This window comes from Natator depressus, chromosome 3 (genome assembly GCF_965152275.1).
Source record: "Natator depressus isolate rNatDep1 chromosome 3, rNatDep2.hap1, whole genome shotgun sequence".
In the NCBI taxonomy this organism is placed as follows: Eukaryota; Metazoa; Chordata; order Testudines; family Cheloniidae; genus Natator; species Natator depressus.
This window is the reverse complement of record NC_134236.1, coordinates 138,471,545-138,499,093: the sequence shown is the minus strand read 5'-3', so window position 1 is coordinate 138,499,093 and position 27,549 is coordinate 138,471,545. Positions and strand designations below refer to the sequence as shown.

Sequence of the window (27,549 nt, the reverse complement as noted above, 5' to 3'; positions counted from 1 at the left end):
GGCTGACCCCGCACCCGCGGCGAACGGGGCCACGAGGGGCGGGCGGAGCGGGGCGGGCGGCGGCAGCTCCTCCTCTCGCTCTCATTGGAGCCGGCGGCGGCGGCGGCGGCGGGCGGTGGGATGAGAGGAGCCGGCAGGGAGCCGCCGCTGCTGGACCCGGGGCCGCGCCCGCCGTGAGCAGCCTCCGCACGTGAGCGGGGAGCCGGCGGCCAGCCCCAGAGCCATGTACTCCGGGAACAGCAGCAGCCAGGCGCCCGGCCCGGGGCAGCAGGAGGACCTGCCCCTCTTCAGCCCCAGCACCTACGAGCTCCTGGCGCTGCTCATCGCCACCATCGGCATCCTGGGCTTGTGCAACAACCTGCTGGTGCTGGTGCTGTACTACCGCTTCCAGCGGCTGCGCACCCCCACCAACCTCTTCCTGCTCAACATCAGCCTCAGCGACCTGCTGGTCTCGCTCTGCGGGGGGACCCTCACCTTCGTGTCCTGCCTCCGCAGCCGCTGGGTCTGGGACGCGCCCGGCTGCGTCTGGGACGGGTTCAGCAACAGCCTCTTCGGTAAGGGGGAAGGGAGGAGACCGCACGCCCCCAGCTCCTCCTCACCGCCTCCCACCTCACCCCCCCCGCCTATTGCCCACCTCCACCCCCCATTCTCGACCCACTTCCCCGCATCCCCCACCCGCCTCACCCTACCGCCCTCCACAACCACCTATTTCCCACCCATCACTGCCTCCCACCTCACCCTACTGCCTATTGCCCACCTCCACCCCCCATTCTCGACCCACTTCCCCCCATTCCCCACTGCCCTCCACCACCACCTATTCCCCGCCCATCACAGCCTCTCACCTCACCCCATTCCCCACCCATCACCGCCTCCCACCTCACCCTACTGCCCACTTCCCCCTATTCCCCACCCCACCCCGTATTCCCTACCCATAACCACCTCACCCCACTGCCCTCCACCCCCCACCCACCTCACCCACATCCCTCATTCCCCACTTCTCCCAATACCTCACCCCACAACCCCCCACCCCCATTCCTCACCTCACCCCTCCACCCACCTCACTCCACTGCTCTCTACCATCATTTCCCAACCCCAATCACCACCTCCCACCTCACCCCCTTCCCCACCCACCTCACCTCACCTCATTCGCCACCTCCATCTCCATTCTCCATCCACCCACCATCAGAGGTGGATTAGGGGTTTGTGGGGCCATAGGCCAGAGCAAATGGGGGTCCCTCCACACCCTTTCTGCCTGCAGAATCCCTGAAAGAGCACTAGGCATGTGGTGGGAACAGGGTAAACCACTGTGCTCCAACCCCACTCTCCAATGGGAACACCAGGCAGGCAGCAGCTGTGGAGGGGCATTTTTCTGCCCCGCTCCCCACAATTAGCTGGGACCCCTGGCTATGGTCTGTTGGCCCCGTGGCTAATCTGCCACTGCCCCATATCACCACCCACCTTACCGCCCTCCACCCACCCTCCCTACTGCCATCCACCATCTTTCCCACCAGCCCTTCTCCTCTTTCCCCATCCCTGTCCTTCCACTTCCATTCCCCACAACCCTGCTACCATCCACCAACCTATGTACAATCATCCTTTCTCTTATTTCACTTCCTAACTCAAACCTCCACCCACTCCACTTTATCCCCTTCCATCACCACCCTAGCCCATCTCAGTCCCGTTACCACCTACTTGCACTACTTCTACAACATGCTCTACCTTATCTCCAGCTCCCCCATCTGCATAACCTGGTCTCATACCACACTCTGGGACCATCCCAAACCACCATCAATGTATTTTCCCCACGTCACTACTGACCCTATGCTATTTTATCTCTCCACTACCGTATCCCACCAATTTCATCCTCTTATTGATACTATTCGTTTTTTCCTCCAGCACCTGCCTTTCCCTTATTAGGTATCAATAATGTCCAGAAAGGCAGTTTTAGTGTGAAGTCCTGGCAACAAAGATGATTTCCATGAAAAAGGAATGGGGGAAAACCTGCAGTCTCTGCTTACTGTGCTTTTAGTATGTAGGAGGCTACTGCTTGAAAGTTTGTTTCGTGTAATGACTAACATTTACAAAAAGCAAGCTCAAAGACTGGGACCTTCTGCATGGAAACGTACTTGTGTAGGGTAGATATTATAGCTTATGCCCCTTTTCGGTAACTTTTATTATCAGAAAGAAAACTACTGAAAATTAAGCAGGAAAGCTATAAATGAATCAGAGAAGTGTGCCTCAACATCCCCTCCTTGCTGCCAAAAGGGTCTGTTTTGAAAACATAGAAACCTCTTCAAAGAAAGTCCTTGATTTATTTGAACATTGTGTGTCATCACTCCTAATTTGTAAGGAAAAACAAAACCTTACGGCGAAGGGAAAATTAATGACTTTAATGACACACCAGACACATCTCTGACCAGCCAGACAGCAGAGAAGTCTGAATATTATGGGGGCCACATCACAATATCAGGAAATTTAGAAGTCAGCTGGGTCTTTGTCTAGAAAGTTATCCAAAACATGGAACATGTTTAGTTTTTTCCACTCTCTGCATCAATTCTGAAGACACACCCGTACTCTTGATTTTTCCGATTTGTTTAAAAAAAAAAAACATTAGTAACAAAAGTGTAATTTTTGATGCTTCTCTTATCTTGAATGTTCACTTCACCCACATGAAAAACAAGTAGTATTGGTGTTTGTAGCATTCCTAAACTACTGAACACTAAAGTACGATTTTTCTGTAGTGACAAGTGTTTCTGAAACCCCTATTTACATTTTTTAAAAAGACATGAACATCTTTCATATTTTACTTTAAGTAATTTTTAGAGACAATTTATGGAAGTCTGATAAAACACAGGTTGTATTCTATCAGTGCAGGCTGCTGGAAATAAGAATTTTTCTTTAGTAATTGATAATGTTGCAAAAAGATACAGCAATTGCTGTATATAATCAGAAGTAGTTAGAAAGCCAATACTCATATTTCAATTCTTATCAGAAATTCTTTGACACGCGTATAAAATACAGATGAAGATGGGGTGTACATAAAAAAAAATATGCACACGCTCTACAGTCTACCTCCAATATGCAACTCCTTTATAAAAGATTTCCAAACTTCCCAATATAATTTTCATTTTATCTTCAGCTATAGTTAACCTCTAGTAGACAATCAATTTGGTGGTGGATTAGCTGATCACTTATGACTAGTTTCATTAATGCTACTAACAAGCATTTCCCCTGTGCAATGGAGGGATGTTGTGGGTGCAAGATGCAATTAGACTGCAAACTCACTAGAGCAGGAACTATTTGCTTGTTTTGTATGGTGCTTAGCATGTTCCTGGGGGTCTTAAAAGTAAACCCATTAGTGCTTGCCATGATAGTAGGACAGAACCCTACTAGCTAATGTTATCTACATCACTCAGGTATTTCAGACGCTTAAAAAAACCAATGCATCTACCAGTGTTTATTTTGCATGTGACCTCATCCAGAGAGTTTACCATTAAATTTACTTAAGCAATTTAAAAACGCCATTCAATTTACTATTCTTTTTCTCACATATTGCACTGACTTCCAACAGCTGTTTTTTTTACATTTTTGTGTTTAAATACATATCCAAACTAAAATGCAAGATAAATGCATTATTATATATAGTTGAAATCATTTTCATTTCCTTTCTAGAAGTGTTAATGCCTTGTCTTTTTTTAATATATCCATACAATTGATTGCTACAACCCTCTCCCCCTGCCACCAACCCACATTCACACAAACACAACCACATGCCCACGCAGAGTTGTTCCAGAAATTCAGAAAAACTTTTAAGGCTGCATCTAGAAGCTGGGCCAGTATTTACACCACAGAATCACTGATGCACATAATTACTTTCCCCCTAGAATTTTCTTCCTCCTTGAATTGCGTAATGGAATCTGACACTTTAATGCATTTTGTTCAATTTCCATATAAAAACAAAATCACTTAACTATATGTATATATAAATAAAACCTGACTATCTTAATTTGAAGGTACTCTAAATTACAGCTAATCTGAATTTTGCTTTTTTTTTTTTTTGTTCCCAATAACTGTAGAAAGAAGACTGTTTGTTTATAATCTAGACACACATGAAAAAGAACAGAATAGCCAGGCTGTATGTTTACAAATACACCCGTCACTTTAAAAAAACAGGTGCATTCCAGGCTACCCAAATTATTGAATAGGAAGAGTTTCACTTACACTTGCATATTAGCGACTTCTAAGGTGGAACTCTGACTTTGTCATGTGCACCATGGCATCTTTCTAAATGTGAATTTAGTGCTCAAAGAGAAGTTGAAAAATGACAGTTCATGTCCTTTTGTAAATAGACCAGGTGCAGCCTTGCACATTCCATTCTCTCACTGTGCCATGGCATAGTGACCTAACAGGGTCATTTCTAGAGTGAACAGGTAGTTCAGTCATCACACATATTGAATTCTTGGCCTTGCAAGTACCAGTTAGTGTTAATTGTGAGGTTAGTTTTTGTGTTGTTGACACATGTCCACTGAAAACTTGACTCATTTCGCACTGAACAACCAAAAGAGGTTTAGCTATAATCACTGTTGTTTGTGCTCACATCTTAAATACAGACCAAGGCATTCCTCCCTGACAGAATAGAGGTTTATTGCATTAGCTTATCACCTACAAAGGCCAGGTTTCAACTATAGTGATCTCATTATATCCTCTAGCAGAATTTACTACCATCACAAAACCACCACACAAACTTTAGGCTGACCTACAAATAGGATATTAGAGTTAAGCATTTGGGATTGAGTTATATTAACCAAGCAGACTGGAGAACATCAGCCCACTCTATCTATGCCTGCTCTGTGGCTTTCTAGTAGGACATAGTTACATGTAAATCCTCTCTTTTCTCATTCTTCACCTCTTGTGCTCACAGATTTCCCCACTGTAAACTTGAACTGTCTTCAGTTGAACAGCTCACATTCTAGGGTGGAGACAATCTTAGGTATCAGAGTTATATTCTGCACTTATTTCTTCACACACCACTTGTGCACAAGTCAGCTTTGAAGTGCTATAGGCAAAGATTTTCAAAAGTGATGTCAGGTTTCAGAGTAACAGCCGTGTTAGTCTGTATTTGCAAAAAGAAAAGGAGTACTTGTGGCACCTTAGAGACTAACTAATTTATTTGAGCATAAGCTTTCGTGAGCTACAAAAACTCTTATCACTTATCACTACAAAAGGTTTTCTCTCCCCCCACCCCACTCTCCTGCTGGTAATAGCTTATGTAAAGTGATCACTCTCCTTACAATGTGTATGATAATCAAGGTGGGCCATTTCCAGCACAAATCCAGGGTTTAACAAGAACGTCTTGGGGGGAGGGGGAGGTTGGAAAAAACAAGGGGAAATAGGCTTGAATAGAGACTGGGAGTGGCTAAGTCATTATGCAAGGTAACCTAAGTTAATTGTATCCAATTTGCAAATGAATTCCAATTCAGCAGTCTCGCTGGAGTCTGGATTTGAAGTTTTTCTGTTGTAATATCGCAACTTTCATGTCTGTAATCGCGTGACCAGAGAGATTGAAGTGTTCCCTGACTGGTTTATGAATGTTATAATTCTTGACATTTGATTTGTGTCCATTTATTCTTTTACGTAGAGACTGTCCAGTTTGACCAATGTATATGGCAGGGGAGCTTTGCTGGCACATGATGGCATATATCACATTAGTAGATGTGCAAGTGAATGAGCCTCTGACAGTGTGGCTGATGTTATTAGGCCCTGTGATGGTGTCCCCTGAATAGATATGTGGGCACAGTGGGCAACGGGCTTTGTTGCAAGGATAGGTTCCTGGGTTAGTGGTTCTGTTGTGTGGTATGTGGTTGCTGGTGAGTATTCGCTTCAGGTTGGGGGGCTGTCTGTTGGCAAGGATTGGCCTGTCTCCCAAGATTTGTGAGAGTGTTGGTCGTCCTTCAGGATAGGTTGTAGATCCTTGATAATGCGTTGGAGGGGTTTTAGTTGGGGGCTGAAGGTGACGGCTAGTGGCGTTCTGTTATTTTCTTTGTTAGGCCTGTCCTGTAGTAGGTGACTTCTGGGAACTCTTCTGGCTCTATCAATCTGTTTCTTCACTTCCGCAGGTGGGTATTGTAGTTGTAAGAATGCTTGATAGAAATCTTGTAGGTGTCGGATGTCAAGAATTATAACATTCATAAACCAGTCGGGGAACACTTCAATCTCTCTGGTCACACGATTACAGACGTGAAAGTTGCGATATTACAACAGAAAAACTTCAAATCCAGACTCCAGCGAGAGACTGCTGAATTGGAATTCATTTGCAAATTGGATACAATTAACTTAGGCTTGAATAGAGACTGGGAGTGGCTAAGTCATTATGCAAGGTAACCTATTTCCCCTTGTTTTTTCCAACCCCCCCCCCACCCCCCCAGACGTTCTTGTTAAACCCTGGATTTGTGCTGGAAATGGCCCACCTTGACTATAATACACATTGTAAGGAGAGTCATCACTTTAGATAAGCTATTACCGGCAGGAGAGTGGGGTGGGGGAGAGAGAACCTTTTGTAGTGATAATCACCCATTTTTTCATGGTTTGTGTGTATAAAAACGTCTTCTGTACTTTCCACAGTATGCATCCGATGAAATGAGCTGTAGCTCACGAAAGCTTATGCTCAAATAAATTAGTTAGTCTCTAAGGTGCCACAAGTATTCCTTTTCTTTTTGCAAAAGTGATTGTGTGATTTTTGGATGCCAATTTAAGCCATTTTAAGACAGTTTAAAGTTGGTCTGATTTTTCTGAAGGTGGTGGGTTCATGACAGTTTCTGAAAACCAGATCCAAAATCACTAGTTTTCAGTCTTATTTTAAACAGCAAAGTTGTTTTTACAAGACTGCTATTGGTTATACTTTGAAGATAGATATCAAAATGCTGCTGTGTTCAACTAGAGCATATCAGTATTATAGGATAGGTGTGGCATGCACAAAAAAAGACATTGAAACAGCATCTGCTTTTGTATGGCATATTGTAGTTTACCATGTAATTTCTGAGAGGTCAGTAAACAAATATAAGGATACTTATTTCTGTAGGGATTTTGGAACAGTGCACTTTTAAGAGTTCCTGTTTAAAAGAGCCTTTCTTTTAGAGAACTGTTTTGACAGATTGCATGTGTCTTAGCTCCAAAACTTAGACTTTGTCAGCAAACTCCACATTCTAAGGTTTTTCAGTCAGGGGAAAAGTAACAGGGCTTGGAACTCAACTCCAGTGAAAGTTGACTGACTCAGGATCCAATCTGATCCAGGAATATACAGAGCTATGTTATGTATTTCCTGTAGTATCCTACTTTTGCATTAATTTTGGTTCATTAGCTGACAAGACCATGTAGCAGTGGCTACTACCCAGGCAGTAATAGGTTGCTCGGGGCCTGCTGTTCACTGTACCAGGCTCTGTCCGCTATTATCTTTGGAACCAGGAAGGGTAGTTATTGGTTTGGAAAAGAAAGGAATTGTCAAGATCAGACTGGAAGTATTCTGTGTGATAGACTCCCAAACTCTTAAATCATCTGCAATGTAGGACTAACTTTGTCCTTGTTTCATCAATAATAATCCACTCCTGATTAATTTTTTTCTGAGCAGAAGCAAGAGGAAACTTACCTGTATATGTATTCACAATGGGGACTTTGAAAAGAGTGGGCATTTACACCATTACTGTGCCACCATCTGCAGGATTTCCTATACTTAGGGTGGGAAATAATATGGTAAATTTAATTACTACTCTTAAATTTAAGTGAATTTTACATTACCTTTCCCAGATCGTAGCCCCCATCTAGTCCATTAAATCATAGGTGTGGAGCCACAGTGTTCCCAATATGATGGGAAGAGAGGTACTCCAATTAATAGGTGTATTTCAAGCTATAGGAGGTCTCCATTCTGATGGCTTTGTAGGAGCTCTGTACTTGTCCTGGTGAGCACCTCTGCCTGTGAGAATATGAACCTCCTTCCCCTCCTCCCAACCAATGGGGGCCAGTTTGGTAGCAGCTGGCATCTTAATTATATTTAGTCATAAGAGCTATATTCCTGAAGCTATCTGGAAGATTTCCTATCTAGCATACATTTATCTATCCACGTGCTAGAGAAGATATGTGATAGCTAAAACACAAACCTTTTTAACAGACTCAGTTCCCATTAACTAAAGTAGGAATTTTGCTAAAGGACCACAGAATCAGAGAAACCATTAGATGTACATCTGGTAGCTTGTCATGAATCTAAAAATCTATAGCTAGTAGTGACCACATGCAGACAAATTCGCAACTGCATATTAGGCTGTTTTGAAACCTAATATATGCAGTAGGGCCATGGTTTATTATCAGGCATAGGATTAGTCCTGTACACGTGATAATACCTCCTGAGGTTTCAGAAAAATGCCTGATCCTCTTGCTACATACACAAGTTCAGCCAACACTGATGAGGGTTATTCCACCTATCAAAAGTAGTATTCCCATAAATGTTTGCAAATACATTGAAATTTGTCTTAAGCAAGCTCTCAAAAGAATGATGAATTGGTTGCATACAGAGATGATAAGAAAGGTTTCAGAGTAGCAGCCATGTTAGTCTGTATTCGCAAAAAGAAAAGGAGTACTTGTGGCACCTTAGAGATGAACAAATTTATTTGAGCATAAGCTTTCATGAGCCACAGCTGTAGCTCACGAAAGCTTATGCTCAAATAAATTTGTTAGTCTCTAAGGTGCCACAAGTACTCCTTTTCTTTTTGATCTTAAGAAAGGTATTTTTGAGGCAAGGGTGTTATCTTGCACAGATTTCACTGTCTCATACTCCTAGTGATTTTAGGAAGTTCATGTAATCAGTTTGTGGGAACAGTACTCTAATTATGGATGGAAAGCCATGTCCTTACTAACACATGCTTTTTTATTGTAAAGATATATTTTGGAACATATTTTAAACTTCCAGCTCTTAATACCCATTTGTCTGAAAATATTCTTCCCACACTGTTGGAGAGATCATAGTATATGCAATAGCTAAATTATGGCTCATTAGCTTCACTGATCATTGGATTCTTGAGCTGCAGCATGTACAAATGACATTCCTTGAAAATTAAAGTCTGTTCTAAGTAGACCAGTTTATTAAAGGTGAACTGCCAAGTAAATATTACAATTGAAGGTTTTATGGTCTCCTTCACTAGTGTGAGGAATAAAACTAGAAAGTTTTCCCAGCCATTTTATAGCCTCTTCTCTCTTGGGGAATGCCTTGGAGAACAATGCCACAAACAGCTCTTTGCTGAGGGTGAAATTCACCTAATTCAAACCTTGAAAAGCTTCAAATCATCTTGTACTAAATTGACAAGGAATTTTTCCTTTTTAAAAAAATTTAAGACAAGCTGAGTTTTTCCTTTAAATGTTAGAAGATGATATCCATTGCCAGAGACTCATCTGAAAGTCAGGTTCTGGTCATAGGCTGTGAAAAGTCCATTTGACATAGATTCACCAGCTATTCAATTAGAAGCCCTTCCATACCCAATTTGAGAGCATTTTGCCCTCCACTAACCTCTCTCACACTGTCACCATATGTTGCATTCATAGCTGTATTTCCGCTGAAACTAATGCTATCTGCCAGACAGCTTCATGGACCTGTCCTTTCTTGCAGCAGCAAAGAACTTGCCAGATATACTCTTAGCTTTAGTGGTTTGTCTGAAGCAAATTAATTGCTCACAGGTGTGAACAGTGGATATTAATTCTACAATTATTTGATAATGGGCCTCTAGACAAAAATATATTTGAAGTCTAAGTTTAATATTTCTTGACAAGGATTTCAACCTGTTTAGCTTTGATTGAAGGAAATGCACTTAGTACTAAATATTGCTGAAAATCCTCAGTGATGCATTGTTGGTATCACCAAGAAATGTTCATTTCTTGACATATATTTGTTTGCTAAATTAAACCAGCTCAGATAGGGATCGTCAATGGGACGTAAAGCATCTTATTAGCATGTTGTTGTTTCAGCTCTTTGACCAGAGATTGCTACCATTTGATCGCTGTTCGGCCTTTCGAATGGGTGGAGTTTGCAACTGGGTGTGGCTCCTCTCCCACATTTTCCCCCCCCCGCAGAAACAGCATGAACTCCAGGTTGTGCTTTCACTGTATTCCGTATCCTTTTTATTTTAAGTTCCCGCCACTTTGTCCCCAACAATCTCCATGCAACAGTCTATTTACAGCACCGGCAGTGCTTTTTGGCCCTCTCCCCAGGACCTGAAGGGAACACTAGCCCTGATGCCCCCCACCATTTCCTTCCTGCCTCTCTATTAGCCTTGGGCTGATTGGATGGGATAAGGAAGCAGTTTCCCAACCTGATTTGTCTAATTACCCCATCAGCTTTCTCCAGGGGATGTAATTAACATCTGAGCGATCAGAGTGCAGGCTTACCTCTTCACCCCTTGCACTCGGTCATAGGCTCTCTCTCAGTCTCTCTCGATGGGCAGGACACAAAATTCATCACCACATTTTGCAATAAGTCAGTAGCATCAGGACGTATATCAAGGACTGAAGGGATAAGGAGAATGATGTCCTCTGACTAAAGTGTTAGTTCTGTCTGTGAAGAGTGGGAAGCAGGAATTCAGGTACTGGGTGAAGCTGAACAAAAACCAGAATTTCTGTATCATGGGAAATATTGATATTTTGTCTCAACTTGGAACAAAGTCAAAATATCAAATTGTTTACATTTCCAATAAAAGCGAAAATGTTTAAATATTCCCACATTGAAATGTTTAGTTTGTGAACTGAAATGTTTTGTTTTGAGTCAGTTTGATATTCTACTCCATCTGCCTAAGGTTGCCCACCGCTGCCTTATGGGGTATTAGTTTAACAAAGTCTTTAAGCACTCCCAGGCCTGGTATCAAACTGCACCCTCAGGGCTTCCTCCCTGAAGGCAATGGTTTCACCCTTTCTGGGTCTATTCTGGCCATAGCTCTCTATCTGGGCCTCTTAGCAGTTCAGATTCCATTCTGGGGATTTATCACTGTCTAATTGTAGGCCACTTCTCCAGTGGTCTATGGTGGGGGACCCAGACATCCACAGTTCTCCAGGTCCCAGCCCAGGGACCCTAAGAATAGCAGCCACGCATCACCATGTCCATTAAACAAAACTGCTTTCAGTTGCCTGGGCCACTTCCCCACAGCCCCAGCCTTCACCACTGTCTCACGCTTACCTAAGGGCTCTTGTACGTTCAGGCCCAGGAGCTCCTCATCACTCCCCCTGCCCCTGCCAGCAGTGAGCTGTCCATGATGCTGCTGTTTCCTTTAGCCAGCCAGGAGCAACACCTGCACTCCTTTAGCTCCAGTAAGGAGCTAACTCTGGTCAGCACTGCAGCTTCTTTTATACTAGCCCGTAACCCTCTGATTGGCTAGCCCCTTGCAGCCTCCCCTCCTGATTGCGCAGGAGGCAGCCAGTCTTTCTAGACCACTTGGTAGACTTAGCTCCACTTCTCCTTTCCTGGGAAAGGTGTGGCAGGAACCTGAGGTCTCCAACAAGGGTTGACGTTTAGAAGTAGTAATATAGAGATGTGACTCCTGGGAAACTTGGTCTGATATATCATTACATATATACTTCTACACCTTTAGATTCATCAGTCTAGAACTGATGGGCTCACTTTAACTTCTGCCACAACAGGAGAAAACATCTATGAAACATCAGTGAATTTGCGGTCTTTACTGCTCTCAGATTTTCCTTCCAACTTGAGTTCTTATCAGACCTCCCAGCAAGTAAAACAACAACAATGGGTAACAATACTTCCTGTTATTACCCATTTTTTCTGCCTCATAGAAAGTATGAATCATAAAGAATATCTTCTTAGACAGTAGGAAAGGGGAAAGAAAGACAGGAAACATATCTGAGTAATGGTGTTTTGGCAATTTTCTAAATAAGCACACTGAAGTAGGGGAACACAACAGGGGGAGCCCTGAATACAGAATTTAATAGAATCATCAACAAATTGGGGAATCTTCTCCCCTCCACAAAAATGTCTATTTAGTTTTTAGTAATTCTGTGATTAGGATTTTTCCCCTCCTCCCCTGCTCCTCTTGCTTTCCAGTACCAATCAGTACTTTGAGAGTCTCTTAATAACGCCCACTGCTTAAAGGAGATGATGTACTAAGTGCTAGTTCAGCACCACAGGGGAAGTGTGGCATTGAGGCAGACACTATACATATTGGAACAGTGCTAACTGCATTTGAAGTGTGGAATTGTTCAGTACTATATCTAGAGACCACTCAGGCTAGATTATCTCACAGGGAATAGGATCTGTGAAAAATGCATGCAAGTGGTGTTCGGCACAGTAATGAGCACTTTTACTCTGAAAAATAGGCTGACTAGCCAGCATGCCTCTAAATAATTCTCACGCACAACTATGCATAGAAACTTAGGAAAGAAACAGTTCATTGGACTAAATTTTTTCACAAAAATACATTTAGCCTGAAGAATTCATTCCCACGGTATACAGAGGCTAATCCACAGTATCGTGAGGCTAACAGTACATTTCAAAATATGAGACCATTTGTATGAATAAGAATAGCACCTGGAATTTCACTAGCTGAAACATAATGACAAAGGCCATCAATCCTTGTCATAGGATCATAGAATCTTAGGGTTGGAAGAGACTTCAGGAGGTCATCTAGTCCAATCCCCTGCTCAAAGCAGGACCAACACCAACTAAATCATCCCAGCCAAGGCTTTGTCAAGCCGGGCCTTAAAAACCTCTAAGGATGGATACTTCAGGTTGTTGGCAGATAACCCAACCAGATCAGGAATAAATTGCCAACCCCTCTTATCTGTTTAATATTGCAGAGTTATGTACTTTGTGGGGTTTGACAGCATAGACCATTATTTGAGTCAGGTAGACAAACAAAACTAAATCCTCTTTGTTTTGCTTAGACCTGTCTATGCAAATATGGTTGGAAAAAGAGGAAAGAATTCTAGATTATTAGTGCTCAGACACAGCTAGTGTTCGACTAATAAGGAGGCTCGTAGAGTTCAGCTATTCAGAGTTGGGTAAAGCATGTGGTGCTGCGTCTAGGTGCCTTGTTCCAGCTTCCAGAAACAATAAATTCTTTATTCTCTAACCTGAGGATACAAATATCATCCTAAATTAAACGATAATCTGATGCAGATTTGTGTTCTGTTCAAACATCAGGGTGATCATGGATCTCTGTTTCCTTGGGTGGCTTTTCCAGAAGTATCATGTCAAAAAGACAGGGAACTTTTAAGTCCTGGGGTGGATGTTCCATTAAGTCCCTTTTCCTGTCACCATATGATCCATCTAGTTCAGTATCCTATCTCAGATAAATTTGCCCCCATGGGAAGGTGAAACTCAACTGGTGCAAGTTCCTCTGAAGCACAGATGAAGCCAGCAAATCAACATTTTTACATTGCTGAAAACATAATTCTTCATATGAAGCTCTTACCTGTGATCTACCCTTTGCTCCATCAATCCTGATGATGCAAGGATTTAGCTTTAGTATTTGGCAGAGATACAGGAGTGTGTATTGGCTATGGAGACTTAATTTTTAAAATGTAAATTAAACTGTCCTCTGTCTAATGAGAAAATTTGAAAAATACAATGCACTGAAGATAAAAGTATAGTTGAAATAAACTGAGCTGAAACCCAGTATAAAAAGGAGAATCTGGAGAGTGAAAGCATTCTAAATATTGTAGGTAAATTAAAAAACAAAAAGTTAGGGGTCACATCCTTACACAGACAAGACTTCCATTGACTTCAGTATGAGTTTTGCCCAAGTAAAGACTACAGGATTAGGCCCATAAACTCTTTTCACAATGAAATATAAACAACTTAATTCAGGAACCTCATTGATGATACATCAGGAGAGAATTTGCATGTAATCTGTAAACTAAATGAAAAAAAGCAAGTACTAAATTTAATGAATATGTAATTGTAAGGATGAATGCAATGTAGGGAAAGTTACATGTGCTTTTATTTTTAACTGCATATTTGAAACCACTTATTCACTTCTGTTAACTACATTTTACACCAAAACCAGCGGATCGAAAGGATTAATTTATTATATATATATATATAAATTACTTTGAGTCAACAGACCAGGTTTCAAGGGTAAGCTGATAGATATACACACTAGGTTCTGGGTGATCCAGTAAGTAACTCTGATGACAGATGTACATTCTGGAGATGCTGATAGTGCCTTCACATTTAAGGTTGCTTTCCATGTGCACTTAAGCAGGGCTTCGCTCTTTTTGCTTTGTATGAAGAACCTACTGCACATGATCTTTGATTTAAGACTGACTTTTCTAAAGATCCTCAAGTAAATCTGTTAATATGTTCAGGAATTAATTAAAAGTGAGACCTTTAAGAAAACTTCTATTTGTGTCATTTTTGGGGCCTCTCAAATCAATGGCTTCTTACTAACCCTTCAAACCACTGATGATCAACCTGTGGCCCGCGGGCCGCACGCAGCCTATCAGGATAATCCACTGGCAGGCTGTGAGACAGTTTGTTTACATTGACCGTCCATAAGCATGGCCGCCCGCAGCTCCCAGTGGCCGCGGTTCACCGTTCTCAGCCAATGGGAGCTGTGGGAAGCGGCAGCCAGCACATCCCTGTGGCCTGCGGCTTCCCGAAGTTGCTATTGGCCACGAACAGTGAACCACAGCCACTGGGAGCTGTGGATGGCCGTGCCTGCGGATGGTCAATGTAAACAAATTGTCTCGCAGCCCGCCAGTGGATTACCCTGATGGGCCACATGTGGCCTGCAGGCTGCAGGTTGCCCACCACTGCTTCAAACTCGCTGTATTGTTAAAACTCACTAAAACTTCTAGAAATAGGTATATTTGAAGAAATTAGGTTATTATGAGGTTGTAAGTAAGCAAACTTAACAATTATTCTTTACCTGTGCCCTCCCTTGTCATGTTTGATTATCTTGGTCACTGAATACATTTGATATCAAATGGATTACATCTAGAAAGAAGTCATGTTTCTGACCATCAAACTCCAAGTAACAGCAGGGAGAGATTTAGCTGCCTCACTGGTTGATCATATCCTAATGGATGTACAAATTTCAGCAGCATAAATCTTTTCCAAGATGTCACATATGCCCCAACTGTTGCTTGAAACCTTGGGTGAAACCCTGGTCTCCCTCCATGTCAGTAGTAAAACTCCCATTGACTTTAATGAGGCCAAGATTTCACGCATTGCCTCCAAGTTACATATTTCCTTTTAGGCTTCACTAAACAGTGAGTAGAAAAATGCCATTCGGAATATGTCGACAGTGGAGCTGGAGGTGTAATTTCTGGCTTGGATAGACATAGCCATGCTACCTTTGATCACACTAGCCTAGTTAAACTAGCAGTGTAGCCATGGCTATGTAGGTGGTGAGACAGACGAGCTGCCTTGAGTACATACCTAGGGTTTCACATTGGAGCGTACTCAGGGTGGCTAGCCTGTCCCGCTACCTGTGCAGCTGCAGTTATGCTGCTATTATTAGTACACATCTGTCAAGGCTGATTCTGCACTCTGGCACTTTGCGTGCAGAAGGTGGGGGCCCACAAGGATTCTAAAAATTAATACTGGCCACTCCAGGCTTGTATTAAACTCCCAAGGTTACAGCTTTTCTCTGACCTTGGATTGGTAAATGCTGCCAGCACCCAAGTGCAGAACCCCTTTAAGAGCCCAGGAAGGCGCACCTGTGGGATACCCTCAAGCCCTTTCACCACCCCCACGGGGAAAATCTGAGAAAGGAAAACAAAGAAAATTAGCTGTTGCCCCCAGCTAAAGAAACATATGCACAAACCTCTTAGGATGCCAAAAATCCAATCCTGTTTTTAAAAAAGGTAAATTTTATTAAAAACAAAAAGAAAGAAAATACATCTGGAACTTAGGCTTTTGCTAGATTTAAAAAACCCACTTACAAAAATTAAACATCAACAACAACCTTCTTGAGGTCCAGCTTAAACGTTACAAGCAAAACAAAAAAGCATTTGGGGTCAGCACAGAGGAGTCCAAAAGCTAATAAGAAATAAACCTAATTGCATCTTTCTAGACATATTCTGATTTATGAGGTGGTTTTAGGTATGATCTGATGATTTCCATACCTGACAAAAAGCTTTTTACAGCATAGTCCCAGCCCTGTCTCTGCTCTGTCCCCTCTCTAGAGAACAACAACAGAACAGACAAAGGGAAGTTTTTCCCAATTTTAAAAAGTTCTAGCCCTCCCGTCGACTCTCTTGGTCAGGTGCCCACTCTTTTCCTTTTACCTGTGGACTTTAACCCTTTACAGGTAAAGCAAGTAGAGAACAGCTACTAAGAGGGATTTTATAGCTAACTGGCTGGCTGGGTGTCCATAAAAGGGAGCTACCCCCCCACCCCCTTCATTTATCACAGCATCAGAGCTAGCTCAGGTAGGCATAACTGGAAATTACATCTTCTGCTCCTGTGTAAAAATACCTTCAGTCAACTGGAGCAAACCATAGAAGCCTGATCGTCTGAGAGTGGCAGTACCAGAAAAAACAATTCCATATACAGCTGAAGTTTCCCTCTGAGACTAAGGCCCCTATTATTTTTTCCTTCTAAAAGGGTGTTACACACATTTATGTAAGAACAATATGGTGCACTTTAAATAGTTAAAATCTTTCTGTGTGTTTATGTTTCTAGGAGAATGTTGTCTGTTGGAGTGGTTGCCAATGTCGTGAGGCAGAGATTACGTTGCATGTTACAATGAAAAAGTCACTCTTGTGGACTCTAGTTCTTGTTTCAACTTTTCATATAAATAGTCATTCCAACAGAGAGTCTGTGGTTGAGCCATGTATGGAAAACACACTTGACCTAAGCAAGTGAAAACTGATTTGCCTAAGAGAGACACCTCATTAGATGTCTGTATGTGGAATGATTGATTCGAGTGGGCACCTCACTGTATGTCTCCACTTTCACATTTCAGAGTAAAGTTTGTTTAACAATGTATTTTGAATATTGTCACTGAGAAGAGCACAGTCCAGGCTAATGACAAGAGGTAACATTTTCAAAAACACCTATGTAACTTAGTGGTCTAAAGCTCCTAAGTGCCTCATTCATTTCTGAAAATGGGACTTAGGCTCCAAAGTAGAGCTGCATGAATAATTGATATTTTCTATTCAGTCGCTGAACAAAAAAACCCAGAAGATTCATTTGAACTGACACTGAACTTTTCTGTTTGTTTATTTTTTTCCTTAACAAATGAAAAAAAATTTTTTTGCCCAGGTCAAACAAAACTTTTTGAATGTCAGTTTGAAACATTTCATTTCAAAACGAAACATTGATTTAAAACAAAACAAAAACTGGTTCTTTGCACAAATGTTGATTTGAAACATTCTGACATTTCTGAAGTGTTTGTTTTTTCAGCCAAAAATATTTGCCAAATTCAACCCAAATAGTTTCCATGCTCTGAAAAATGATTTTTTTCAGCAAATTTACTATTTGCCAAATTTTTGTTGCCCAGATCTACTCCTCAGTCACTTAGGTGACTTTGAAAACTTTACCCAAAGCCTCTTCTAGAATTACTTAATCTAAAATGCAGAAAGTTGCAAAAGGTATTTCAGCATTTTCTGGGGAAGGTACTTAAAGAACAGTATCCCCACATCATTTTTGTTTGTTTTGATGGTGGCTTCTCCATCCTCATCAAAAACTAAATGCCAGACTTCACAGAAATGGGGGTGCAGAGCACCAGGGTCAAGCTATACATGGGCAATCAGATTATTCCACATTTCCCTGAACCTTGTGTAGTCACTTACAGTACAGCGAAGTGAGTGCCAATAGTTACCATGCTAATCTGGTAATCTTTAAATTGACACCCATGTTGCAATGGTGTGAGTAGCTGCACAATGTACAAGCAGTGGAAAATCTGGCACACATGTTTTTGTTTGGCTGGCTCTGGTCCTGCTTGGGGATGTAAATTGTGTGTCCCCTATGCCTTCTTGTTGCTGTGTCCTATCAGCACAAGATGAGGCTCTGACAGATATGACAAACACAGGCATAACTTGAGACTATTGTATCCACTCTATAAATGTTATCTGTATCTCAGAGACAGGGATCATAGGCTGCTGGTTGGGAAGGATTACAAAGCTCCACCCAGTAACTAAAATCCATATGATATTAGCATACAATCCTTTTCTAATTCCTGATCAGCTCTTTTGAAGCCCATGCTCTTCAGTGTAATTTGTTCCTGATCCCGAATCAAGTACACTGCCCTGAAGAACCTGTCATTAAAGAGCTTTCTTCCTAGTTGTCCAGAGAACCTTCTGTATCTTCACTTCCCTCTCCTGCTCTGATAAAAGCTACTCTTCTTGCAAAGAATCCACTGAAGAAACAAATTGTGCAGGATTCAGGGTCAAGGCCACGTGCCCGGTTTTCTATGTGCTAGACACCATTGTCTAGTCCCAGCTACCATCTTCCTTTTCTTAATTATGAGTTTGCAGATACCAGCATAGAAAGGAAGTTCTCATATTAAAAGAGAGCTACCTTGTTTCTACAGAGTGTCTGGTGTTTTCTTCTTCCCTTGAGCTTCAATCAGTTAATGTTCATGAACCCCTCTCATTACTTCTAAGGGAGGTATTCTACTACTACCATCACCACCTGCATTGCTTGTGTACCTTCCTTACAGCGATCTTAAAACAATATCTTACTAACCTTTATTAAGCCCCCCCAGTACTCCTGTGAGGTAACCAATTAATGTTATACCTGTTTTACTGATGGATACTTTGACACAGGATACACGGAGGCAGAGACAACAAATTACATCTACCTTCAAACATGCTTATTTGCTCCTCTAAAATTAATTTTAATATGGTGCCTACTGAGACTACTGTTAACATCTGTTATATTGGTCATCCTTAAGGCTTAACCATTTCCCAAAGTGAAAAAAGTTTCAGTCGTCTATGATTGACTTTGAAGATTTTCTTCAGGGCATAATGGGTTTTCCCATTTCAGGGAATAATAAGACCTGAATGTTCAACAGTCTCACAGCAAAATAAAAGCTGATTTTGATAAATACAAATCTCCATGCAGAAAACAAACATTTTTTGTGCATGACAAAATATCCATTCTATTAGAAAGGACATATGTAAATTCTATTAGAGAGATTTGCATGAAATAAATACATTTGTCTTTAGGATTTGCTGTTAAGGGAAGAGACACACTTGCTAGATCAACAGTGGTAGCACAGGGCTTTGTTTGACTGAAAATTGCACTATGTGAACAAAATAGACACTGATCATTAATTTCCACAACTCATGCAGAGTCAAATCCTGCAGTCCTGATTCAGGCAAAACTCCCATTGAAGAGAATGAGTCACATCAAAAGTGCTGGTAGGATGTACGGTTCAGTACTGACCTTAATTTAAGGCTCCTGTCATGCTGTATTCATTAGAAGTGTGGGCTTGAAATGTGCCCGCAATTCAAAAGAAAAATATGGTGTTGAAACTCCCACTGTAGCTTCTGTGAGAGTTCAGCTGTCAAAAGTTGGAATTCTACCTAGTCATGTTGTTTGGGAGATTTAACTGTGCCTTTCAGAACATTCAAATATTTTGATTGCTTTTACATTTATTCTTCACTCTAAATTTCCTGGGTTTCTAATAGGTGTGGTGGTTTACAACAGCATTTCTTTTATGGTGGTTTTACCCTTAAATGTACCTGCAACATTAACTCCCACTTAACCAAGCTGTATTTATGACTATATAAATTAACCTGACCCTTCTTCCTCTTCCATATGCCACACATAGGCTGTGAAGTTCAGAAGTTGCATAACAATCAGATTCTGAGACCCTTACTCGCTTTGAGTAGTCCCTTTGAAATCGATGGAATTATTTGTGGAGGGAGCTGCACTCAATAGGCTTAAAGATGTCAGAATTGGACCCATAACGTGTAGTTTTTCAGTGACTGATGAGAGGTGGTAAGCTTCCCCTGCTGACAGACTACTAGTGGGATGACAATATATTCATGACTCTCTACTTATTGATCACAATTACCTTTCTTTCCTTTATTTCTCCTTACAGGAATTGTTTCCATCATGTCCCTCACCGTTCTTGCCTACGAGCGCTACATTCGAGTCGTTCATGCAAAAGTGATTGATTTCTCTTGGTCCTGGAGGGCCATCACATACATCTGGTTGTACTCGTTAGCTTGGACAGGAGCACCCCTTCTAGGCTGGAACAGATATACACTGGAGATACATGGACTAGGTTGTTCAGTGGACTGGCAGTCAAAAAACCCCAGTGATGCCTCCTTTGTGCTCTTTTTCTTTCTTGGTTGCCTAGTGGCACCCGTTGGGATCATGGCCTATTGCTATGGCCACATTCTCTATACAATACGAATGGTGAGTTGAAACAAGCAAGCAGCATATGCAATGAATAATTTCAGTGAAAAGGTAAATGAGTAATTGGTCTCTGGAGATGTACATAGTCCCCAAGGTTTTATTGATAAGATATCCATGCAAAGTTAATGTACATAAAAGGGTGGGATTTTTCATGCCAAATTTCCATTCATTTTAATGGGAATTTGGTATCTACATCCCTTTGGCAACTTTGACAGTTTCAGCCTAGAGTACAGTGCTCTTTATCTCATGTAGTATGGGGCAGCATGGAGAGTCGTGTACAGTAGAACCTCAGTGACAGACACCTCGGGAATGAAGGTTGACCATAACTCTGAAATGTTCTGTAACTCTGAACAAGAGCTTATGGACTTCAGCCATGGGGGAAGGGAGTCAGGGCTTCTGATCCTTGGGGTGCCAGGTTTCCTGACAGAAGGCTCAGGGCTTCTGCCCCATGGGAGTACTGGGGCACAGGGCTTTAGACCTGGGGGGTGTAGAGGCTTGGGGCTCCCTACGGCTGTGTTCCCAGCTTCAGCAGGTGCCGGAGCTCGAGTTATGGGGCGAGCACTGGGGCTGAAACTGGCGCTCCCCTCGTAGCTAAAGCACTGAGCCCTGTTAACCCCCACAGGGCTAAAGCAAACAATGGAGCTGCAGGACTGAAGTTCTGAGCCCTGGCATTCCCAGCAGGGCTGAAGCTGGGAGGGGAGCCACAAGGCTGAAGCCCTGAGCTCAAGTGCTCCCCCCTGGTCTAAAGCCCTGAGTCATGATGCTCCCAAGGTCAGAAGCCCCAAGTCACCCGCGCCTGGGACCCTCCCCTCCTCACCCCCTGATGGGTGCAGCCCCGACCCTCCTTGGCTGAAGCCCAGAGCCCTAGGGCTAAAGCCTGGAGGCACTATCGTATTTGCTGGAATTTTTTTTGTCTGCGCTGCTGCCTGATTGATTACTTCCAGTTCCACAGGGTGTCCTGTTGATTGGTAAACTCTGGTGTTCATATCTTCTGAGGTTCTGCTGTACTGGCAATTCTCATGCTATGCATAGTCTATATAGATTTATTTCTATCTATCTCCAGAATTGTTCTTTCAGCACCACCATATTCATACAAAATTTGAGAACAAACAAACACAATCAGAGACCAGAAACTTTCTATGTTAATGGATGGGTGCATGTTACTTTCCTAAAATACTTACGTTTGAATGAAGAAAAAGTAATCGGAGGTCATTTGATATGTCATTCTTCAGCACATTCATTTTCCTGTATCTCCTCAAACTATATCTGCACCTTATTGACTACACATCATAAATGAGCAGGAAACACACCTGTTCAGTTGCAAAAGAACTAAAGAGTCTTAAAATGGGATTAATAGTCTCTGCTCCTAAAAAACTGTAGGCTAGGGAATTGAGAATTAACAAAAATTAAGAAAAATTAAGCTATTCATTGCATTTGTTTTCAGCCTTTTCCCTTTTTCCCCCCTGCAGCTTCGCTGTGTTGAAGATTTTCAGACCATTCAAGTGATCAAACTCCTAAGATATGAAAAGAAAGTGGCTAAAATGTGTTTTTTAATGATCTCCACATTCCTTATCTGTTGGATGCCTTATGCAGTGGTCTCCCTTTTAATAGCTGCTGGCTACGGCAACCTTGTAACTCCAACAGTGGCTATCATCCCATCTTTCTTTGCCAAATCAAGCACAGCATATAATCCAGTCATCTACATCTTCATGAGCAGAAAGGTAGGTTAATCACAAACTTACTTACCTGAGCAGTCAAAGGAAGCATATGGCACAGCTGTGAGGATTATAGTGGATATGGAATCCAGTTTTCAAACCTGAACACTTAAATTAAGGGAAGTTAATCACTCTCATTAGCAAAAGGTCAGAAATTGGCACTGAGGTGTCCAAATACCCACCCGAGCACACAAATATGGAATTACTACATCACATCCTCCCCATGGCAACGTTGGCAAACAGGGCGAAAACCAGACTCTTCCATTCCTCTCTGTCATTTGCTGCTGCTTCCATCACAAATATGGAAACAGATATCCAAACTTTAGGTGTCCAAATCTGAATGTGTTTAGCTCAATATGTCCTTTAAAGCAGATCAGACTGGAAATGTATCCAAACTGTACCCATATTGCACCCAGAACTTTGGTGATTCAGAGGAAGTTCAACCCAGATCAGAAGCATCCCAGAACTACAGCAAGGCCTCTAACATCCATCTTTAATTTAGAACTGCTATACCAATCTAATGACCGGTTTCAGAGTAGCAGCCGTGTTAGTCTTCTTATAGCAATCTAGGATTTTAACATCCTCTGCTTTACTGTTACAGTTTAGCAGGTTGCTGCAGTGCTCAGGTTAGGGTCTGTGAGAGACTCTAGATTGGATTAGAGAAATAATGATACCTAACTCTTTTATAGCACTTTTTTTTATCAGAAGGTATCAAAGCACTTTACAAAGGAGGTCAGTATCATTATCCCACTATACAGATGGGGAAGTTGAGGTACAGAGAGATGTGATTTGCCCAAGGACACCCAGGAAGCCAGTGGCAGAATTAGGAATAAAACCCATGTTTCCTGAACCTTAGTCCAGTGTTCTATCCCCTAGACCACAGTGTCTGCGTTTTACTATGAATTTAAATAAGACTTCAGTGGAATGCTTCTGCAATGAAATCCAAGAGGTATGGATGCTTTAAAACAAAAACAAAACAAAAAAATAAAATAAAAAAAAACCCAAACACAAACCACACATATTTGACTATGGAAAGTTTTATACAAAGTATTGACATGACACTTTCCCGAGTTAACACTTATATATGAAAAAATAAGTGTTATTTTAACCAAAGGTATGTCCATTAATATATTAAGATAAGGATGTTCACTAGAGCTGACTGGAAAAAACAGATTTTTGGTTAAAAAAAAAGTATAGATTTTAAAATTTTTTGTTTTGTCACAAATTGGGGCAAAGAGTCAAAATTTTGAATTTTGTTCATGAAGTTTATTCCAGAAGTTTCTTTGGGCTAATCAAAAGGTTTTGTTAAAATAAAACAGCAACAACAAAAAACCCCCACACATTTCATTTTGACTTCAACCTTTATTTTTTATAAATAAAATACAAAATACAATATTTCTAATTTAAGTCATTTCAAAAATCAAAAAACATTCTGTTCTGAAAATGTCAAAAACGTTTTGACGTTTTTAAAATATTCCATTTTCAATTATTTCAAAATGAAATTTGTCAAAATTGACATGTTCCTGTTGAAAGTTTGCTTTGCTAGTTTGGCATTTTTCCAATGGAACGATGTTCACTGAGAATAATTTGTGAATTGTAGCGAATTGCATTTTGGAGCAATTGAAACAGGGGAACAAAACAGAAAAACACTTGCTTTGTATGAGAAAATGGAGATTTAATTTTATAGGCTTCTTTCCTAGTCTGTCTTCTGAGCATTAGGCTACTTCTCTAATGGCAGTAGCCAACGTACCCAAATAAGCTTTTACAGGACAAAAGGGAATGGAGATTTACAGATCAACATATTTATAAAGACACTTGTGAGGAAGCTAGGCATCTCTATGAAAATTCACTTGTATCATAATAAAGATAACCACCACTATGAAGCAAAGCATCATTTGGCAATAGCTTGCACATTGCAGCCCATCTAAACAAACTTCCTAGTTTACTTTAAGCAGAGTTTCAATACAACAGAGTTCTCTATATACACAAAGTAGCATAATGTGACAAAGAAAAGAGAAGTGTGAATGTTTTCTGAAAGGCTTTTCCTGACTTTTGGTTACCTTTTAGAGATGAAGTTTTCCAGGATCTCCCACTTGGGCTTTGCAGTCACGTACATAAAGAACATTTGGATGTAGCAGATCTGACTCAATCCCCAGATCACAAACTGATTCCCAGTACAATAGAATAGCAACCACATAAACCACTGAAGCTCATGGGGACCCATCAACTGAGTGACATTCTGTAGAGTTGATTTCTACATGGGCTTAATTCATCCCAGACATAATGTCTAGAGCTGGTGGGAAGTTTTCTGACAAAACATAACTAAGTTTCATTGGAAAATGCCAATTTTCTAGCCCAAAATGTTTGGTAGACTCTATTGCAGATAAGACAAAACGCTTGCCAAAACACAGCCATGTTTCCACTGGAGATCTGCTGGGGTTCCAGGGTGAGCAGCCCCATAGCAGAGAGCTTGGTTGGAGTCACATTTCCAGGTACTGTTAGGCTCACTCACCCCACTCTGCAGCAGATGGCTTCCCAGCCCCTGAATTGGGGCTGGGTCTCCAGGAGCTGTCAGCAGAGCCCTAGGGATCATTGGAAGCAGGCTGTCTACCAGGCAGTATTCCTCAGGGACACAAAGATGGGGAAATGATCGCAGAGGGTAGCCCCTAAAAATGCGGAGGGGTCAGCCACCAAGGACTCTCCCACCCATATCCTGAAATTGAAGCAGGGGTGCTGGGGCTTTTTCAGAGCGTGGTTTTTGTGGGAATGCCCAACCATGATTCCAGGGATTTCTTTAGATCCCCTTCGAGATGTTGCCAAATTAATTTGTTTTGTGTTAAACTGGTGAGTTATCTCAGGGATCAAGTTCACTTTGAGTTTTTCAGGTTTGTGAAGATTTGGAAGTACTGTACACATGTTCTCATGGTGAAAGAAACCATATTTGCCACATTTAACACAGTTCTACTCTTGGAAGCCTTAAAATTCTATCTAATCAGGAATTGCCACTGAGTATCTTGCACTACATATCTGTAAAGTAAGTTCACATGTATCATAAGTGATTGTGGTTAAAATCGGGCAGACAAGTGCAGATCACATCCCAGATCTAAATCAATTAACGGGGGGAAGCATTTAATAGTTTTCCTTCCCACTACTATTTTTACTCAAAAGGAAATTAGTTAGTTCCTTGTTGCCAACCATTGGGATGCTATTGCAAGTTCATAAAATTTGGTGTTTAATAAAGTTCCAGTTTCTGGAGCCACACAAATCACAGGAGAAACGCCGATTCTTTTATTTTTTTTTAAATGATTGTAGAGTAAAAAAAACTTACCGTTATGAACTCTAGAGGATCCAAAATCTTGATTAAGCCAAATTCATGATTTTTGCGGTACCTGACTGATGATTGTTGAATATTTGAAGTTGGCACTATTGAGTTCATGAAAAAAATTATTAGAACGATTCTAAAGCAACATATGCTCATATGCTCAGTAACCAACCCCACCACAGGGTGGCTCTGCGAGTGCTGTGGTACACCACCTCCCCTCCAGAGGGGCGGTACTGTAAAAGAGCTCAGAGACAAGCATTGCAGGCTGCCTTGCCCCCTCTCCATAGCCAGTTCCTAGGCTATTGTGCCTGGCCTACTGCCCTTACTTGCATGAAGCCTCTCCAGTTAGCTCCCAGTCTCTCCTGAGTCCAGTTCCCTGTTCCCTCCTTTTCCTGTTCTCTAGGGATTATGGAGCCCTCTACTGGCAACATATTTAACTGAGTAACAGCGATCTCAACCGGCTAGTTGTTCCTCTCCAGCTCATTTGAGTGTGTGGGGTACATAAGGAGGAAAGGTACCCAGTAATGAGCCAGTAAGTTCATTGAACTACTCCTGATAATTCAAAACCAGTTGGCAACTACAGAAACTGGTATAACAATTCGCTGAGAACTACTTGATACACTTGTCATCACTGGATGCATTGTGTGAAAGTGAGAGTTTTGAAAGGTGTAATTTAAGTCTAATTTTTCCTCTTTGCAGTTTCGACGATGCCTTTTGCAACTCTTGTGCTTTCGCCTGCTAAGAATCCAGAGGACCATGAAAGAAATACCAGTGTTAGGGAATGAAAAGCCAATAAGACCAATAGTTATGTCCCAGAAAGCTGGGGACAGGCCAAAGAAGAAAGTGACTTTTAGCTCTTCCTCAATCATTTTTATCATCACTGGTGATGACACTCAGCAAATGGACAACAGCAGCAAACACAATGGCACGAAAGTAAATGTGATCCAAGTAAAGCCACTATAAGGGCTAAGCTACAACATGTGTCAGAACCTGAATGGACTTTAGCCAGTTAAATTGTTTGGTCATCTTCTTTGATGATAGTGTAATGAAGAAAGCACTGTCCTTCAGCTGTGAAATACTGAAGCAATTCAGTGGGTGAAACTCTGTGAACAATTTAATCGTGGTAACAGTATAGAAATATTTACATTTGTACCCAGCATGTTGCTGGACTCTGAATTTTTTAAAACATGATCAATCAGCATTCCTTGCACCATAGACTTACCAGGGAAATGCAGGGAGTTTCTGAAGTAGGACTTGGGTTTGCTGACCAGAACCTGATCTTGACAAAAAAAGTTGACTTTCAAATTGCCCCCTCTACAGTCAGACACAGTACAAAGCCAGTAGAAAGTTGCCCTTTGTTTAGTCAAAGTTGTCCTGTTGTTGTTTTGGTGCTACTCATTAGATGCGCTTAACCACTCTGAGAGGTGTTCTGGAGAAATAAAAATATATATTTTTAGAAAAAGGAAATAAAGGCACTGGTGAAGAGATGACAAAAAGGAGAGTATCCAAAATTTTACACACCACTACATCCTGCTTTAGTTTAAAAAACCAAAAAACCCAACCATCCAAAAAACAAAGAGAGGAAAATATAGATTAGCAGGGACTGAAACCAAACCAAACCCATACACACATTTATCATTACATGGAACAGAGGCCCTGACTACTTTTTGATAATTAAATCTGCTGTGATATTTTTGTGAGAGTAGCAGGAGTCAACCCAGCTGCTTCTGCTTAAATTTCAAATCTGAGTAACAACTTTTCCTTCTTAAAATGCACTCAGCAGAACAGTTACAGAAGTTACTCTGTACTTACCTTCGTAAAAAGTCATGGGAATTATTGCTGGCACAAAATACTTGCAGTGCTGCACTCCAGAGGTAGCTGCATTTCAGCAGTAGCCAAGTAATTCCTGTGTTGGTTGGGCTAGAATCAATACACGGGACATGAGTCTCCTCTCCACTACAATTAGTTTTACACCAGTGAATGGCACATAAGTCTATGGAATTTCACTGCTATGTAATGGAGTAGAGAATCAGGCCCACGGACTCCCTGGATGGGTGTTGTTTTAGGCCACCCCTTCAGCACTTGCTGCCAATAGGGCAATATGGAGCCCTAAGTATAGCTTGCAGCTTCTCCACTCTGATGGAAAC

The 27,549-nt window shown here is 41.6% G+C and overlaps 1 protein-coding gene across 1 annotated transcript; it reads left to right on the top strand.

The window, feature by feature from the left end:
- The first annotated feature begins 223 nt into the window (after window positions 1-223).
- OPN3 (opsin 3) lies at window positions 224-26,974 on the top strand. The gene is made up of 4 exons (XM_074947057.1): window positions 224-554; window positions 20,046-20,365; window positions 21,835-22,086; window positions 26,102-26,974. The coding sequence occupies exons 1-4, from the start codon at window positions 224-226 to the stop codon at window positions 26,363-26,365; spliced, it is 1,167 nt and encodes a 388-aa protein (XP_074803158.1). The 3' UTR covers window positions 26,366-26,974.
- The last annotated feature ends 575 nt before the right edge of the window (window positions 26,975-27,549 follow it).